At 40.3% G+C, this 18,831-nt stretch overlaps 1 protein-coding gene across 1 annotated transcript in view; it reads right to left on the bottom strand.

Moving 5' to 3' along the window:
• LOC100549885 (shootin-1-like) overlaps positions 1–18,755 on the bottom strand; it is a 39,975-nt gene extending 21,220 nt beyond the window's left edge. Inside the window, exons 1-4 of the mRNA XM_010714770.3 lie at positions 18,735–18,755; positions 11,240–11,292; positions 4,174–4,234; positions 442–536 (exon numbers count right to left, since the gene is read on the bottom strand). Of these exons, the coding sequence (XP_010713072.1) occupies positions 442–528 (87 nt within the window). The 5' untranslated portion in view covers positions 529–536; positions 4,174–4,234; positions 11,240–11,292; positions 18,735–18,755. The remainder of the gene's footprint in view (positions 1–441; positions 537–4,173; positions 4,235–11,239; positions 11,293–18,734) is intronic.
• Between the last annotated feature and the right edge of the window lie 76 nt (positions 18,756–18,831).

Genomic DNA, 18,831 nt, shown 5'->3' on the forward strand with positions numbered 1-18,831 from the left:
CATCAGACTAGACGCAATCAACAGAGCAGCGGAGGTCACCTTTCCCCTGCCCTCGCTTTGCTTTCACAAACAATCACCTGAAATGTAATGCAGTGGTTGACTTTTTCCATTTGATTTAGACATTGAAATGCTCATTACTGTTTTATATCTCACACAGGACAGCTCTAAAACTTGTTTTCCATTTAACCTAAATGCATATGAAATGTTGATATCAACAAGTTGGTCCGTGACTTATTCTTCAAAATAGCAAAAACAAAATTCAAATGGGCATTCTTTTTATCCACAGCCAGGAACTGTATTTTACATCTCACATACGGCGTTAGCTTTTGCTACTTCAAAACCACAGATCCACAAGATTATGCAAAAACATATATAGGATATGCACGCAACAGCAAGTTTAAAAAAAGAAATCAGGTGAAATAGAAACACTGTAATTCTCACCTTAGAAGCCAAAGCCTCAGCACTTTCACGGCATGTCTTCTCAATTTCAAGATGATTCTGAATACAGTTTACTTCCTCAATAACCATGTGAGAAACTGTGGGGAGAATGTGAAAATTAGTCACTGTTCTCCTGCATTTGACACATGCATCCCATGATGAGAAGTATTACATCTTTTTAATTTCTATATAAAAATTTCAAAAACTGGGAAGTACATAACCTGTATGGACAGGAACTGCTCTGAACACTGAATATTGGAATCACTGCTTTAAGCAACTCCCTCAAGCCATGCCTGCAGCACCAGACAGGGAACTGAAGAATCCAGAGTGAACTTAAGGAAAGCAGAAGGCCAGCAGAAATGCTTCTGCTGATCATCGTTATTCACCAGCTTTACTTCATTAATTCGAGGAATCAGAGTGATATCTTAAGGATTGTCCTTCAATACTGCCATCATTATTTCGTTTGAAAATTGAATAATTTACCCAGAGAGGCTGTGCATGTCCCACCACTGGAGGTGTTCAAGCTAGAACGGGGCCCTGGACAGGCTGGTCTAGTATTAGATATGGAGGTTGATGGCACTGCCTGTGGCAGGGGGTTGGAGCTTCATGATCCCTGAGGTCCCATCCAACCCAAGCCATTCTATGATTCTATGAAAATTTGGCACAGATGCAGATTTTATAAAATGAGAACCTCCATATTTTTAAACTACAAGTTTAACCCAGGTGTTACAAAGAGATTATTTCCACCTTCCAGTCCTCTGATTTCAAAAGTACTACAGTAACAGAATAACAGAAATAGCAAATAGTCCTCTTATGAGACTTTTCCCTGAAACCTGAAGAGAAACACTTAAGTCCTCTTTGACATCCAGAAATCATCTTAATGGCTACAGAACAAGGCTTCAGGATAGGAAACATAGACTGCTGGCAAGTTTCACTTAAGCACTTTTATTGATACTTAGTCGATATTAACTAATGTTATAGTTAAACACACAGGAAGCCAGCAGTACATTGGAGTGCGCTACCAAATCAGAAGCTGCATGCAATTAACAAGTTCTACAAAATCTGAGCCGTTTTAATGGCATTCCACAGATCATCTGAGTTGAAGGACAGCAGTTCAGTCTTCTGAAGCACTGTTAACTGCCCTCCAAAGCAGGAAAAAACAGAGAAGGGAGGAACTGGGAAATCTTGGTCCACAAATTGTATTCCTAACTTCTTCTAGTAGCAGAACCACATCTTTCTTTGGTTGTCTTTTATTTCCATTTTTTTCTGGCTTTAGAGAAGTTCTGTGCTCTAAGTATGCCATTACCAGAGGCTACATGTAATCTGGATGAAGAAAAGCTTCAGGCAATATGCGCCCATCTCTGTTCTGCTTTTATTCCACTTAGCTCTAGAAGTTTGAAGCAATGACATGCTCTGGTCAGGATGAGGGGCCCACGGAGATCCAGAGCAGCTCCCATTTCATAGACAGAAATCCAGTGCCCCCAAGTCAAGCTAGCACAAGTTAAGAAACAAGGACTGGGCTCACATGGTAGAACTAGAGATTACTCTTGGTTCATTTAAACTTAATTAACCTGCAATTATGATTAACTCACGGAAAAAAAATCTTTCCAAATTAAATACAAAAATATATTATTTCCTAAGTCTTTCCAAAGTTCTTATTATGTCAATATTAAAATTCATAAAGCAGCACTAAGTGGCCTGAAACATCTCTAACCTTGACAGTTTTTTTCAGGGGTAATAATAATCCGCAGCAAATGCAGGCCAACCAAAAACCACTTAACTAATTAGTAGTTGCAGTCACCGAGAAAACATGAATCAACACTGTTATTACAAGTGGCACATTTGAGTGGCATCTAATTATGACTTGATGAGCACGATACTTGCATTATCAACATTACTACTGCATCCCATCAGGGACTAAAAGCTGCTGATGGCATTGACTGCGAGAAACTCCCACTCAATGGTACTACAGCACCCAACAATCTCCTTGGCAGGGGCACCCTCACTAAATGACATGTTAAGCGTAATTACTGGTAGACATTGTAAATAAACAGGATTGGAAGTGAAAATTGTACCAAGTGCATAAGACACAATCTGACACATTGGAAGTGGCAGCCTTAATTGAGAGTTTCTTTGACTGCTCAAGATCATTTCAACTGCATTTCTCGGAGGACAGTGATTATAACTGTGGAGACAGACGGCATAATGGTATCAGCACTGCTGACAGAGCAGTGAATTAAATTGTATCTGCTGTTGTGTGAAAGCCTTGATGAGAGGTACAGATCCTTAGTGGTCTTATCATTATAACACAATGGTCATGTTGTCATCAACCTTGCTGGCTCCAATTGAAAAGAAATGATTGTGTGTTGAAGCTTTCCCCCCCACCACCACCTTCTATCTCTTGTGCTCAATAGAACCAATTTTCAGAGAGCTATGAAATCACGCAATAGGGCCTAAAATGCAGCTGCTTGGCATACAAACGGGGCCCCATTAAACTGGAATCACACACAATATGTGTTTATGCCAGGAGAACAAATAGAAGCTGAGTACAGGCCAAGTTTATTCACAGACACAAAGCCGATGTAGCTCTTCATCAATATAATTGCCTTTTATATTGTCGTTTAAATAATGGGCTCTATTATTGCCTTAAAATCCTAATATTTCTGGCATTTTATCACTATGTTTACAAGGTATGTCCTTTAAAAACGTGAAAGGAAGATAAAAGAAACCTATAAAATTTTACAACATCAAATATTACTTCAAATTTTATGTCTTAACTAGTTGGCATTTTCTGCCACACTCTGGTATTCCTTGTATTGTAACAAAAACAAAACGGGCTTCAATTTTTCCCAGAAGAAACAGGCTTCTTAGAGAACATTCTTGCCTCACAGAATAGTTCTCTACGATCACTTATGGCAGTAGATGATTCCTGTTGATCTTACACTATTTTCCATAATTGTATCATGCGAACAATTATAAAACAGAAGGAAGCAAATTCCTCTATTAACGCAGTCACACAAAAGTATAGACTATGTGATTTCCTTATCCTGCATTAACTTCATCCACGTTTCTAATGCTTCAACCTGCAGTTCACCATACTGGCACAAACCAGACACAACAGACCATAGTCCTATTGTAATTGTCTCTTCTAAGGAGCTAGTCCACCAGGATACTTCCACTCCCATTAGATGTGCTTTGTTGCTTCCAGACACCGTACAATTTCAATAGAACCATTATCACAGAAGTGCAGAACTGAATATCAACATTCTCGCAGACTAGGCGAGAAAGAACTTGCTTTGAAAGTTATTGAGAGACATCAGATCATCCTAAAAACTTTTGATGGTGTGTCTGTGCTTAAAGCAAATTTTTTTGCCTTGAAGATAAAAACATTATTAGTAGTAGTAGCTTCAACTGTAGGATAAATCCCACTCAATCCAAGCATGCGTTACTCTCAAAGCCACTTGCAAAGTCCTGGTGAGACAGAGCCATATCTGTACCACTATTTTCACCAGTTTGTACCTTAAAAATAACTACCTGTGTTAAAACCTGTAAACTCTGTGACAGCAGTTTGTCTGGCAATAATCGAAGTCTTACCGATAAGCTCCTTAAAATAAGATTTTGAAAGAGAAACATCAAGTGGATCTCAATCTCAGTATCCTGAACATCACTTTATAGACTGCAGAACTATATTAACTCCTTCATATCAAAAAAATTTCCACTAACACATCAACTTACTCTTCTGAAACTCCTCCAGTTTTTTGACAGCCTCATCTCGTTCTTGCTTGATTTTGTCACACTAGGAAAAGAGAAAACTGAAATGAAACACTGATCCCAGTTACTTAATTAGCAGTCAGTCACAACATGCAAAAATAAACAAAGATCACCTACAGGAACAATAATGTACAGAAGCCTATCAAAGCATAATATCTTTTTACTTTCAGTCATATTAGATTGATGGGAGCTTTAATTTAAAAGTCATCATCCAGAGCGTTTCTTTACAGAATGGCAAGTTGTACTTGATTTCAGTTCCACTTCAGTGCTACTCAAAATGCTTTAGAAAACCTATGTTACCCAAAACTGATATAAACAAAGTCATCCAGGTACCACACGACATGAATATGCTTTAAGTTTAGTTTCTTCAACACAAACACATTTAGAAAATACATCCATTTCTATTCGTACCACATGCAACAAAATACCCGCAGTCAATAACCAGGGACACTTCTATCTTGAAAAGGGAAGGATACTCATTTTCATACCATCTCCATACTTCCATTAATTTTCAGGTTAACACCAATACTACAAAGGGTTGCAATCATCTATCTTACAATGGAAAGATTTCATCAAAGACAAAGAACAAAACAGACATTCAATAGACTTTTCTAATAAAACCCCTTTTAGAAGCAAATGAAAGAAACCACAGAAATGGGTAAACTTCACAAGAGGCACAGTGAGCGATTAACCACACTGAAAAACACATGACCCGGGGGGAAGCATGACTGGCACATAACGCATCTCACACTCATGGTGTACCAACATTCTTCCTCACACGCAGCCGTGCGTATTCAAGATCACAAATCAACTTCTGGAAAAGATCTATGTGACTGAGTTCCTTACAGTGCAACTCCTCCTGCAGTTACAATGACTCCAATCACTGGAACAGAACTGGGAAAAGAAGAAAGCTGAAATGATTTTGCTCGATTTTCAGTTTTTCCACATGAGGACCCACTTTGAGTTAGCTGGCAAAGGAGCCTGCTGTTAAGTAACAAGGAGGAGAGCCTGATTCAAAGGAAGCCAAATTCACGAGAGCCCTTCTCTCAACCCCCAGGGACTTTGGATGAAGCCCAAAGAAGGACCTGCTCTTGGATAAGGAAAGGCTGTCATCGGTGGCACCATGGGAGCAGTCTCAGTGCTAGCACTGGAAGCTACTGCTGATGGCTGCCTGCAGGAGCTGCACTAGAGCAATCTCTCCTCTTGCTGCCTCAGGGTGATGAGATGAAGGCCAGCTGCTGAGCAGGGATGAAGGTCTGTGAAACAGGGAAGAGCTGCAGAAGGAGCAAGCCATGCTGCCCAAGCAGTGCCAGACAAGGACACGCTGTTTCATCTGGCACTGTGGGGTGTCAAAGTTAGGAGCATCCTGCATAGGAAAGGTGGAAAGGGAAATGTGTGCAAGAATCCTGCCACTTGTTGCCCTCCCTCTCAGCTTCCTCGGCAGAATTTTGTCTTACCTTACCAGCAGCAGCACAGTCTAAGAACAGAAGGCAGTAAGACACAGAAAGGAAGTAGTTCTGATTGTCCCCGCACAGCACAGCTGCACTGCAAAGGAGGAGCAGCGTGAGCTGCTGCAGCTGCTGCCTCCTCACATTTTACAACAGAGACACTGTACTATACTGGCATAGTGCACCCACGGACTTTTCTGCACTCTGCAGGCTTACAGCCCTCTGCACATGAAGTGAGAAAGTGCTTTCTAATGCTCAGTTTAAAAAATATATATACACAAAAATTAGCATTTTAAGGATCTAATCTGTTGCCTGTGGAAGTCAACAAGATGCTTTCCTGCTGATGGAACCTTGATGTAGCAAGCATATCACATCCTCTATCACAGGAGAAAAAATTCCTTTTGAAATCCCCCCAGTAACACGCTGCAAAGTGTAACAGCTTTGCCTGTACAGTGAAAGGGGAAGTTAAATGACCCATTCCACTTCACCTTGAGTGCTATTTGCAGAGGGCTCCACTCGGACCACAGCAAACTAGACAATTCTCCTGATAGCTACACGTTTCTTTGCACAATCAGGGTCTGCAGTTTTGGATCTCTGCAGAGTAATTCCTGCTCCCAGTTACAGCTTTCTGAATATTTTCCTTTGGTGGCTGCTGCGCTTCAGAATAAAAGAGCAGGAAGAAAAGGAGAGCAGCAGATTGTTGCCCTTGCTGAAATGATCAATGGAAAGCAGTTTGCCTTTTGTCTTGCAATCAGACCTGTGCAAGCAAAGCCACTACACAGCCCTGCAAAAACAAAAAGTAGTTTATCTTCAAATTGGCTAAAAGTAAGAGAAAGTTGAGACTATCTTTAACTCTTTGTACAGTTTATAACCTGAAAGTTCTGCAAGCTATTCACACAAAATGATTAAGATTTGTGACAAGAAACACTGATAGGAAATGGAGAAAAATTTCACATGCAGATATAACAGCTGTTCTTACAAAATGTACAGAAGTCATCAAAATTCAAGACCTCTTCATTTCAAAAAGGCAGCAGAGGCATATACAGAGAATTGTTAATTAACAAGCACGCCTCTCATCCTAAATGTTAAAAGAGAAGCAGTGTCCTACTGCTGTAAAATACATTGCTCACTTTCCACATTCAAGTGCATGAACTGATGAAAAAAAGAGCAGTTTTCAAGCATTTATTCCCTTGTCAGAAGTAACCAACAGCTCCAAACTCAAGAATATCCTCAAATGGAATAAAAGCAGATTACTCCTGGTTTATCAGCCATTTCTTCTGTTTTAAACTTTATTACAGTAAGAGTTCCAACAAAATAACCATTTATACATTTTATTTACTATGTTTTATCTAATATTTATAGTATCATTATCCCAATATAAACCAGTGCTAATAGGCAATAGACATTTCAGTCCTGAACTAGGTACAGGAGCCAATGTTAAATTCCTGACAATAAGAAGTCATTGCATTTGTACATTTAGAAAGAAGTAACAGCTCGGTTTCCAAAATTCATCTTTTTAATTCCTCAATTATTCACCTTTAAAGCAGCAATTGTAGGACCTTTGCCAATGCAGCCCATTATGAAATTTTTGCTTTTGAGGCAAACAATCAGAGACAATCCTTTCCTTTCTAATGCAGAGAGAACAGACTAATATGCTGACTGCTTAGAAGCAAATCACCTACGTGGCAAACACTGGTGCTCACACCAAACACTGCATATTCAGTTATGTGAATGACAGTAAATGAAGTTGGCCTGCACTGGGAACGAGCACAGTAGCAAGAGGGTATCCTGCCAGCATGGGAACCTGACATGACCAGGCGATTCTGCGCAGTCAGTGCATACAACCACCTGGAAGACTGTGGTCTGCACACCCACTCTGCTCACCCCATGACCTTTTGCCATTAGTTTCAGGGAGGCAATTGGTGGATTTCTTCTCTGATTTTCATCTAGCAGTCATCTATTTTGCCAACTACTTTTTGCATAAGCTCCTACTGCTTTCAGTAAAAGGCCTTCAAAGAGCAAAAACAAGAAGGAGATTGTTCAGCCCAGATATTAAAATACAAGAAGTTCACATAGCAGCCATATAGTCAGTTAAGCCATTGCTAAGCAACACAAGATACATTCTGTCCCTTTTACACAGACTGTACGATTTATGCAGATTTAATGCTTGTTCTAAAATTATTAGTTTGGCGCAGCGTGCAAAAGTATCCCATGACATTTTCTATGCTCCTAGAAAGAATGAGCATGTCATCACGGCAGAATCCCTTCTCTGTTCCCATTTGGTGACAAAACATATAATCCACTCTGTACAAGCGCTTCAACAGAACAAACACCATGAATGATGTATCAGAGATACAGTATTACACCTACTGTTTTGGAAAGCTGTCTTGCTTTTTTTTTCCCCCTACTGGCAGAATGACAAAACACTGTCAAAACCAGTGTTTGGAGTCATTTCTGGCTGATTAGCAAGTAGTCAAATATTTATTCATGCTCTGACTATGAATATGTCAGAACTGCATATTAACTATATTTGTGTGTAACTGAATGTTAGTTACCTTTTATTTTTTGTGAACTAGCACGCATGTTTAGTTGGTTACTTCAATTTAAAAGGAAGACCGAAGTAATCTGCCAACGTCATTTTTGTTCCAGTTTTTGAAAGTATTTAAAAATACAAGTTAAAAAAATGCCTGCACCAATTTTGTCAGAGAGCCCTGCGGAGATCTCCAAATCAGCAGTTTAACAAGGAAGGAAGAAACACCGTGGACCAAAGATCTGATCTTTTACTCCTGAATTGCCAAGGTTAGTAGCATTCTCTTAAGCAGTGGTTTTTTAAACAAAGTAGTACGCATAAAAGACAATTGACTTTCTAATCTTAAAAAGAAAAAAAATACGGGATAAAGAGTACATATTTTCAAAAATTAAAATTACATTTGATTCTCAGTTACACACCTGCAGTGCACTTAGTTCCACTAGGATCATTTTTCCATTAGTTAAACTGAGACAGCTCATGTTTTAGTCATATATGTGTACTGGTGACTTAGAAAAAAAAATTCCATTGAGCGTATCAAAAGCAGAGACATAAAGACTAACTTTATGTGGTACTTCCCACAAATCATCTGCAAGTCTTGAAAAAATTCTCTCGCATCTTGGATGCAATTGTGGTGTCCATAATGGATATAGAGGAAGCTTACATCCTGACAGACAGTGGCAGAAATTGGAACAGAATTTACTTGCAGCTTCCAAGAGCCAAAAACACAGACAGCTTGTGTCACAATTGCTCCAGCATCATGTTTGATCCTGCAAAGCATAGACTAGACATACAGTTACAGAGACACTAATAAGCTTGCAGGATTACAAAGCCCTACAATAGTTTTTTCCAGTATTAGTGCTGTAAGTAAACACAGCCATGAACTCCTTAACAGTAGATTCTTTTTGTGTGCAAGAAATGTACTTACGGCCTCACACTTAACCACTTGAGTCCAAGCACTTCAACAATTAGGCAGAACTGCATACATAAGCTCACCAGTCTGCAGAATGGAGGTTCTTGCACCTCCCATCTTACAGCTGGGCAAATCAGTTAAGAACATGCTGGAGGGTTCTCAACTGTTAGGCAAGTATTTTGAGAAACATCATAGCAGGTTTCAGAAGAAGCATGCGAGAGTGACTAGGCGTATGCAGTAATAAGACATCTTGTGGAAAAGAGGAACAAGAAAGAAAGAAAAAAAAGCAGAACATAGCAGTAACCTCAGAACCTCGCATTTCATCTTGATTTTGGAAAGACTTCTTTTTTCATTTAAATTGCCTTTGGAAAAAAAAATTGTTAATAAAAATGCAATTCAAAGAAACCCTCCTGAACAATAATCCCTGTCCTTTCCCTGACACAAAAAAAACTTTGCTGTAGAAATTCCCAAGGAATTTGGACAAGGTTTCAGGGCAAAGCTGGAGCATTTATTTTCCAGGCATGGGAAAGTCCCATTACAGAACTCCTTGCACGTGATTGAAGCCAATTCATCAACATCAGCTCAAGGGGAGCCTGGACACATGCAATAAAGACAGAGGTGTTGCAGACAGAATGCACAGAAAACACACAGCTCAAGATATGGGTTACAGTCAGTCCGCAGACTAGAGGAATACTTTGGGGAGGTATTGCATATGATCTCACACCCCTCCCTCTCTGCTGCTGGCCTTTGCCAGAGACTGTGTACTGGTGCTGGACAGACTCCTTCTCCCATGCACTAGAAGTTAACTGCCACAGTTTTCTCAACAGTGAGTATCAAGAACAGATTTCCTGGGATATCTGGGGCTCTGGCATAGGACAGTGAATGGGAATGCAGGAACAAGCACAAAAGAGATGGTATCATTGGGAAGGAGGGAGTGAAGCAGAATATGCTGAGCTCAGTGGATATATACAGAATCATTGCTGAAACATAATATAAAAAGAAGCTTTGAGGTTTCTTTAATAATGAGAAAGTAGTTAAGGACAAGGTCTCCCCATTACAGCTTTGAATTGCAACATTTATAACAACCAGACTAAAATTGACATTTTAGAAATGACTTCACGGAAAGCAGAACTAAACCTTCATGCTCTGGCAGCTAATAATGTTCCCTAGTACTGGAGAAAGGGGAATCTTCTGCTCACCACACAGAATGGCAGTGCCCTCATTGCTTTCCCCACTATCTAGACCTGATAAAAGGTTTTCACTGATCAGTTTCTTTTGGCAGATACCTGATACATTTTGCACATTGACAATAATTTAGACAACACAACACTGTCATCAAGCCCCTCTCCAAGTCCTCTCTTCTTGTTGGGGTTCCTCACAGGAGTCCAGGGTGAGGAGAGATACTTTGCCAAATGTGCTGAACTTCACTACTAGGAAGACAGCTTACCATAATTACATTAACAAATCTGGAAAGTGGCCCTTATGTTTGTACCACCAAACTTCAGAACATTAAAAAAATAGAGCCCACAGTAATGAATGATGTTCAGTCCATAAATTCAAAGTCTCTTTTCAAGTTACACGGGTGCACATATTTCACAACAGGATATGTGATATACTGCAAATCTGTTTTAAGCTGCACTCTGACTGTTGAGGTGAGACATCTCCTCTTCGAAGAAATCTTGTGGAGAGAGAGAGCTGAGTACCTTCAGAAATCATACTCCCACATTCTGAATTTTTAGAAGGACTGGATTAGGGCAGGAGTTGTTCTATTTCCTGTTCGTTAAGTTTCAGCACACAAATCAAGCTGCAATATAACAATGTTTAGATCCAAAGGAAACAAGTTTTCCTAAGAATATTTAAACACTTGTGTTGGCCTACGCTGACAGTGTGAACCAGCTATAGAAACAGTCACTTAAATATATATACTCATATATTTATAGCAACTTGTCTGGTCTAAGACAGCTAGAACAGCTGCTGAGAGTTATTTCCTTTGCTCCTTAACACATATATGTGCAAGAAGTACTGATTAGTGATGCCATTTTAAATAATCAGCTGAGCTCACAAAAGCAGACAATAACCTCCCAAGAAAATATTCTGATATTTAACATTTTAGTATTAATGAAATTATCCTTCAATACAAACCTCCTCTTTCGTTTTCTTATTTTCTGCTCTAAGCTCTTCATATTCGCCAATAGCTATAAAAGAAAAATAAAGAAAAAAAAGGTTAACATTGCAACATCTCTTTTACTCAGACTAGCTTTCTACTTATTCATTTTAAAGCTCTTCTGGTTATCTACGTAGACTTTGAATAACATGGGTCATAAACTTTATTAATAGCCTATGGATGAACTGGACATCCTTTTAGAATTGAAGTAATTGGAAAGCATCTGAAAAGGATAGTAGCTCTCAAACAATCAATTGTTGATCAATGGAAAGTTAAACAATCTTATTGACTGAGTTCAAAAATTACAAGGTGAATGCACTGGCTTGTAGACACAAGCTTAAACCCACACTGGCTCAGGTTACAGATAAGTGCACAGTTGATGCAATACTGTTACGCATAGGTACCTACAGAAGAGCTGAGAACCTTTTTTATTTCTTTACATATTTTCTCACAGCAGAAGTCCTATGAGACGCTTTTTTTCCTTTATACTCCATGAGGAAGACATAAGAAGACAGCATGATTTATCCAAGATCACACAATTACTCGGCTACAGGGATCAGCAAGGAACGGCTCAACCTGTGGGATGCCTGCGGTCCCTTGTTTCAAACCAGTAAACGATGCACAGAAATAATCAGTCAGTCTATGGGATTTTTCTGTGTGTGTCAGGACTGCTTTGGCCTTCAAGAAATTCTACTACCATTATGAAAAAGTGTGAACACACCTTCAAAGTAGTAAAGACACTAACTGTGCTAGCAGGGAACTCTGTTCAATCTTTAAGATGCGTACTATACGAATAAAATGAGACAGTATCCTACCTCTTATTCCAGCCCCTCAATACCCACTTCTTCAACACATTCTCACATACAAGAGGAAGTTATACCAGCACACCAGTGTTATTTTAATCCAGCTTAAGCAGAACTGGATAAAGGTTTTGAATACATAGCTTTCAGATGATAGATGTTGTAGGGTAAGATGGTAAGAGAAACTTCATCTGAAGACATGACCATGTAAAGTCTGGTAGATGAGCCACCTGAAAACCTGCTATTGCTTTCCAGCTTTAAATACCTCAACATTTTCAAACACAAAGCTCCTAGAAATCAAGTTACGCTGTGCACTGCTGGGATGTTTCTCTTCTCCCCTACCCCCAGTGTTTCAAAATCTGTTGAAATAAAACAAATTCAACTCACTCCTGAAAGCTATGTCTGAGATATCACAGTTCTGCTTGTCTTAAGCACATCTGTTACTCACACAGAAATATACCAAACATAATAAACTCAAATTACTTTATTTTCTCCAAGACCATTTCATTGTAGAGACAAAGGTGCAAAGTACAAGGAGTCTCGGAGACAGACTGCAGTTGCAGCTCCTCGGCCAGTCCCTCTAACACAGGGCTCTGGTGTGCCCAGACCATGGCAACACCTTGCTGCTACGTTAACCTGAAGAGCTTGTGAAGTGAAACAAAACACACTTCTTATACAGGAATGTAAAAGCTATGTCTCCTGATCACTGCTCTACTACTATGCCATTTCTGTGCTCCTTTTAGGAAGCTCCTTGTACTTGTAAACTGATAGCATGTGCTCACTTTTAAGGCCAACTCACATTCGTTATGCAATGAAAAATGTGAGTGCAGCTCCCATCTGCTCTGTGAACCAACAGTTCTGAAGTCATAAGCCCCTCAGGCTGGGACACAGGAACAAGTTCCCACAAAGCCAGGCAGCCAGGAGCTTACACAACGCTCAACAACCCGTGCTAACAGCTCACCTACGTGATTGGGAATTGAACTGCATGTTGGAGGAAGCCATTCCCTCTTCTACAGCTGTTGGTAGAGCACAACACATTTGTCATGGAATGAAAACACAAAATCATCATTGTGGTAGCAATGGTAATAGGAGGATGGTTGGGCAAGATGATCTTGTAGGTCCTTTCCAACCTTGTGATTCCGTGATTCTATGATCAGCTGCTTTGTGCCAAGCTCACTCTGCAGTGTCTTTTCACCATGGCCACCCCCTTGTTGGAATTAAGGAAACAATTACTTTTTTCTTGAATATAAGTAGCAATGTTCTGCTATCTTATTTTGAGACCTTCATGCAAGGTAATTTCTGGATCATCGTGTTTCCACACAGACCTCACTCTTCAGATTTTCAAGTATGGATTTACAAAATGCTAATGAACAGTCCGCTCTTTTTATCAGGAAAGTGAAATAATAATTAGAAAATGGCCACATGTTTTCTTCTGTATATTAGATTCTCTACAAAGAATACAACTTATAAATTATGAAGGATGAACGGAAAGTTGGAGGATCTTGTAATTTTTAACAATAGAGGTTGTGTGTTGGTTTTTTTTTAATTATATGGAGATTTCATACAAACCTTTTCAAAGTTTAATGTACAACAGAGTTTTGAGGCTGCCCCTGAAAGAGTCACAAGTCCAACTAATGTTCACTGAAGTGCTGAAATGCATAAAGGTAGAAATGATCTCATCACTCTAAAGCTGTCCTAAGAAAACCAATGTCACTTCATGTTGTAAAACTCATACAGAGTTTTTAGCCCTAAAATCATTTTTGGGAGAAAAAGTATCATTATCACTTTTCCCTTGATTGACAAACCATAAGCAAATCCTGGTACAACAGAATCTAACTCCTCTGTAGAAGCCAGAACTATCACTTCTCCTTATTCTACAAAGGCTCCCACACAGCACAGCCCTGACAATGGCATCTCAGCATCTGAAATCTTGGCTCATTCAGATTATGCTATACTTACATTACTCTGCAAATAAAAATTAGGGGTGTGCAAAACAAGCAATGAAGATGCTATACTAAAGACACTACTGAAATTCTAGAGCTCTACATCATTTTCCTCAAAGAATCAGCACTGTAACACACATGAATAGTAAAATTCCTACTCTGTATCCACTCACCTCCCACAAACTCTGAAGAACCTTACTAAATACCTATCACATACCTTGGAATACTGCCACTGCCTGACAGATTTCAGTTTATCTTTAACAGATTTCTTCCTGATACACAGCAGTGTGATGGAAATAACATAGTAGGATATAAATTTCTTTGCTGCAGGCTAACTTCTTGCAGACCGAGGTGCAACACTACAAGTCGATTTCAACACCAAGGAAACAAAAATTTTGTGAAGGAAAAAGAACAGAATATTCTTGGCTACAGCTCCCAACCCACGCAAAACGTACTTCCAGCCAGCACTGATCTTATTTTCAACTAGTCTGAACCTGGATTTACTAACAGAAGATGTGTCACCTCAATTAGTTGATTTTTGTATTTATATGCATGTTATGTTAAAAAGCACTTATTAGTAAAACAAGGTCAAAATAGTTACAATTAGGTTATTATTATAATTTACACTGAACAACAGAAAAGACACCTGCATGTATACACAGTGAAATTTCCCAGTCTTTTATTAAAAAAAAAAAACCTTCTAAAGCTGATTGTTAAAAACCACAAATAAGAAAATTCTACACTTACATACTTCAGCATTTATATTGCAAACCTTCAAGTAGATGGAGAGCCCTTCCACATCAAATCAGCCCATAATGCCACTTCAGCATTCCAGACTTACTCAATCAAAAAAATAAGTAGTGCACAAGGAAAGCACATGTCGCTCCACTACCTATCCTTCTGGGCTGCAAGCTGGGCATGTATTTACTGGTGCAGGCAAGAGCCAAAGCTTGCAGTTCAAAAAGCTATCCTAATGAACTGCGTTGGTAGAAGCAAATTCACACCTGGCCTTTGGCAGCTTTGGACACCGTGAGAGGGAGAATCATCCCTGACAGCAAGAGCACAAGAGAAGCTCCATCAGGCTGGCCCCTTATCCCAGTGCACCTGGAAAACTGAGTCGGGCCAAATCTGTTGCTATTTGGGAGACAGTTTGTGGAACAATCTCCTGACAAGCCAAGTGTGCAGAAGACCTGTGAACTGCTCTCAGGAGTAAACACACAGGCCAGAAGGACTGGATTTTTCTGTTGTTCCCAATCTTATGGTCAAAGATCCATTCTGCTAAGCCCAGGCAACCTCTCTTCCAGCAGGACACGGCGTGGCATTGGTAATATCAGCCACGTACAAACTGTAAGATTCAATTAGTAAATACTTTGCTGTACCCTGCACTGCATCCTGGGAGTCCCACGGCTCCCTGGAAAACAGAAAGGGAAATTAAACATACCACAGCCTGATAAAGCCTAACCATTAAGCTTATATCAATTTGCCTTCACAACTTTCTGAAAAAACAGATAGCATTACATCAAAAAGCTGAAGCAGGAAACACTGTTAAACTCTAACAAATGAAGAAAGCATTTACACATGATGGGTCCTGCTGGGGAAACGATGGCTTCTGCATACAAAAACTCAAAAACACACCACATGGGAAAAAGTGTGTAGAGCAGATGCCTACAGAAGAAAATGCAGAAGCCAACAGGGCATTCCAACTGAATAAAAAAGTCCCTCTGGCCATAAAACTTACCTTTCTGCCACAAAGAACAAATTTGTGAAATCACATTAAGAGTTTGTCAATAACACATACGTAGCACTACTCTCAGATATTCATGCCAGACTGGCAGTGTGCTCTAAAGAAGATGCGTTCAAACTTCATGGCACTATGTTTTTTTAAAGAGAGTGAGTAGATCTTAAAATAAACGTTTGGGACGAGAGACTCAAAATCATCACACTTGAGAAAAAGGAAAAGCCAATACAAAGATAGATAAGACCTTTAAAACAGATTAAGAAAATGATGTTTAGTACATCTGCAGTTAATGGTGGTCATTAACTACAGTAATTTAGCCAGGAGTTTGTGACAGTGGCAGGAGAAGTGCTTCCATAATGTATAACTCCAGATGTTGTGGTTGCTGAATGCTGCTAAACAAAGATGTGACACAGCTGAAGGTGCTTCTTTAAGAGCAAAATTTCAGCAGCACCAATAAAACCAAAGACAAGCATGGCAGTCTTCCATGCTGGCTACCATGCAGCTGTTAAGCTGGTTTGGTGCCCTGCTGAAAACATCACTTTTAGGTAAAAAAGGGGCATTTAGGTAATGCTAATATTCATAGCATACCTGCTTCATCTAATCAAGCCATCTCAGAAAGCTATTTATAGAATGAAAACTCAAATAATACTTCTAAGGCTTAAATATCATTGATACAGAGATCGTGTTTCTCCATGATGTTCACCTTAAACTTGGCAACAGAGCAAGCTGAAAAACAAGCAGTGTCAAGTATCCAGGTCTAATCCACGGGACCTGGAAAATTCAGCATGGGTGAAAGATAAGCCTATCATGCTCACAGTTTCAGTGTCCTTGTCGCTGAGCAGAGCTGTGCCAAACAGCCAAGTGAATTTGTCCAGACACCAGTCAGTGTCACAGCTGCCACTGAGAATTGCACAGCAGCCACCAAATACCTGCCTCAGGTGCAATCTGCTGACCTTGGTAAGGGAAGTAAAAGCAGCACTGAGACATTTCTGCAATCAGCCACGTACACAACTGCTGCCCTATCCACCTAGCCAGCCAGGGCAGCTACCTGGCGTCACATACAGGCTGTTTCTCAACACTGGAAAACACACCCTGAAAAAGAAACTGAATGCAGGCTACCGAGAGAATGTGTTCCAACTCCTTCAAATCAATGTGTGTTACCCAGAAATCTGACAGCAATAAATCTCAAGCCATGTACCACTTTGAATGCAATAAACACAGGACTCCTGAACAGTACATACACCCAGAATCTCAAGCCTTCAGAGACTGCAGGTCATTCTATCACCATATACCCTCAGTGTAATATTGTTACCTATACTAGAAGCAGCAAAGAGAAAAACTGCTCAGTTTTTTTCTTCCTCTTTCCAACCATCTCTGGGCTCTTTACTCGGGACACTTCAGTCCCATCAGTTAACACCGTTTAACTGCAGCATGTTAGCATAATGCACTGGTTTGCATCTAAAACAGTGCAATACCAAAAAGAAAGTATTTTCAATTAGTTTTCCACTGGATAATTCTTCTCTCATAAAAATCAGCTTTCCAGCCAGTCATGCAATTACAAAAATATTTGTCAGTCCCACAACAAATTACTAACACTCCTACATTTGGAGAACATCTATCAAGAACAGCATGTTACAGGACAGGATCTGCCTGTTAGTTTCTATTTCAACAGCTTAAAAGGATCGAGGGCAGCTAGCACTCAAGTTACAGTACCTTTCATTTGAACTAACTCCTGAAGTCCCATAAAGTTTCTTTAGACATTAAAGGACATTCAGTCTACCTGAGCAGAAGACTTTCAGACATCAATATTGAAACCACAGTTCTTCTGAAGTCAATTGAGAAAACTCAAAGCAATTTCAAGATGTTGGAATTTCTGAAGAACAACCCATACTTGCCTCATTAGTAACTCAGCATTTCCATTTTAGCTTCCATCTCTTCAGAAGCCAGCAGCATTGGAAAGAAGCAATCGATTGGGAACAAACAATTTTTTAGCCTTATTTTTTGGTCCCACACTATTAAAACTCATACTTAGATATCATCATGAATTTTACAACAACTGTAATCCTTGTAAGTCAAAATCCAGCTGGGACAACTAAACATCATGAATTTACAACGCAGAGTGTACAGGCACAAGCAAAAAGGAAGTGTCGAAGTGGGTGACCACGAAGTTTCACCTGAAATTAGTTTCAGAGAAGCTCCTGCTGCACAGCAGAGGTGACCCAATCCAGTTATAGCCTGTAATATGTTTGCTGCATATGAAGCTGAGAACAGAGGCATTCCGGTCTCTGGAGAGATGCTCACAGAAAACGTTCACAACTCAGATGACTGATAACTAAGCCCAATGACTGTCATCTGTTTAACCAGCCAAGAAACTTTCCTAGACCAGTTTGGTTTGGGAGCAGACTGACTAGTGAAGATGCAGGCTACCTTTTGAGCACCCAACTTTTTTCCTCGTCCCTTCTTACGAACAACACAATATGTTCCAATATCTTAGGACATGAGCACCCATAAGGCTGAAACACTGAACTTCCCTACAAAAGCACTGAGCAGTGACTCACACAGGGAACCCAATGCACCCTTCGTTCATTTACACTGGAACTATAAAGGCAGCAAAGAAACTCGTGGCATATCAGGGCTAGCCGTGGGCTGTATCACCGAGTTCACATGCTGATTAGGAGTGGAGTAGAGGATGCTTCATGGGCTGGTTAACACCTCCTGCCACGCACAACAGAGCAGGGACATGGAGTTTAGAAACAAGGAGGATCTTCTCATGAAACAGCCTTTGCAGGAAGCCACGCTTTCACTTCTCCATGCCTCGGCACTCCCGCCGAGTTCCTCTTCCAAAGGGGAGAGGACGGACTGACACCGTGAGAGGCCAGACTGACAGCGAGCTGTCGCTGAGGGCTCCCAGCACTCGAGGCAGCAGCACCCAGACACGTGCCGCGCTCCTCGCCCTCAGCCGGCCCCGCGCCGTCACTCACTCGACACCCACCTGACAGCACGCAAAACTGACAGGTGCGGAGAGCCGAGGCGGCCGGGACGAGCAGTGCCGCAACGTGCCGGCTCCCGACTTCCACGCCTGCTTTTTT

The sequence above is a fragment of the Meleagris gallopavo genome, chromosome 8, assembly GCF_000146605.3.
Source record: "Meleagris gallopavo isolate NT-WF06-2002-E0010 breed Aviagen turkey brand Nicholas breeding stock chromosome 8, Turkey_5.1, whole genome shotgun sequence".
NCBI lineage: Eukaryota > Metazoa > Chordata > Aves > Galliformes > Phasianidae > Meleagris > Meleagris gallopavo.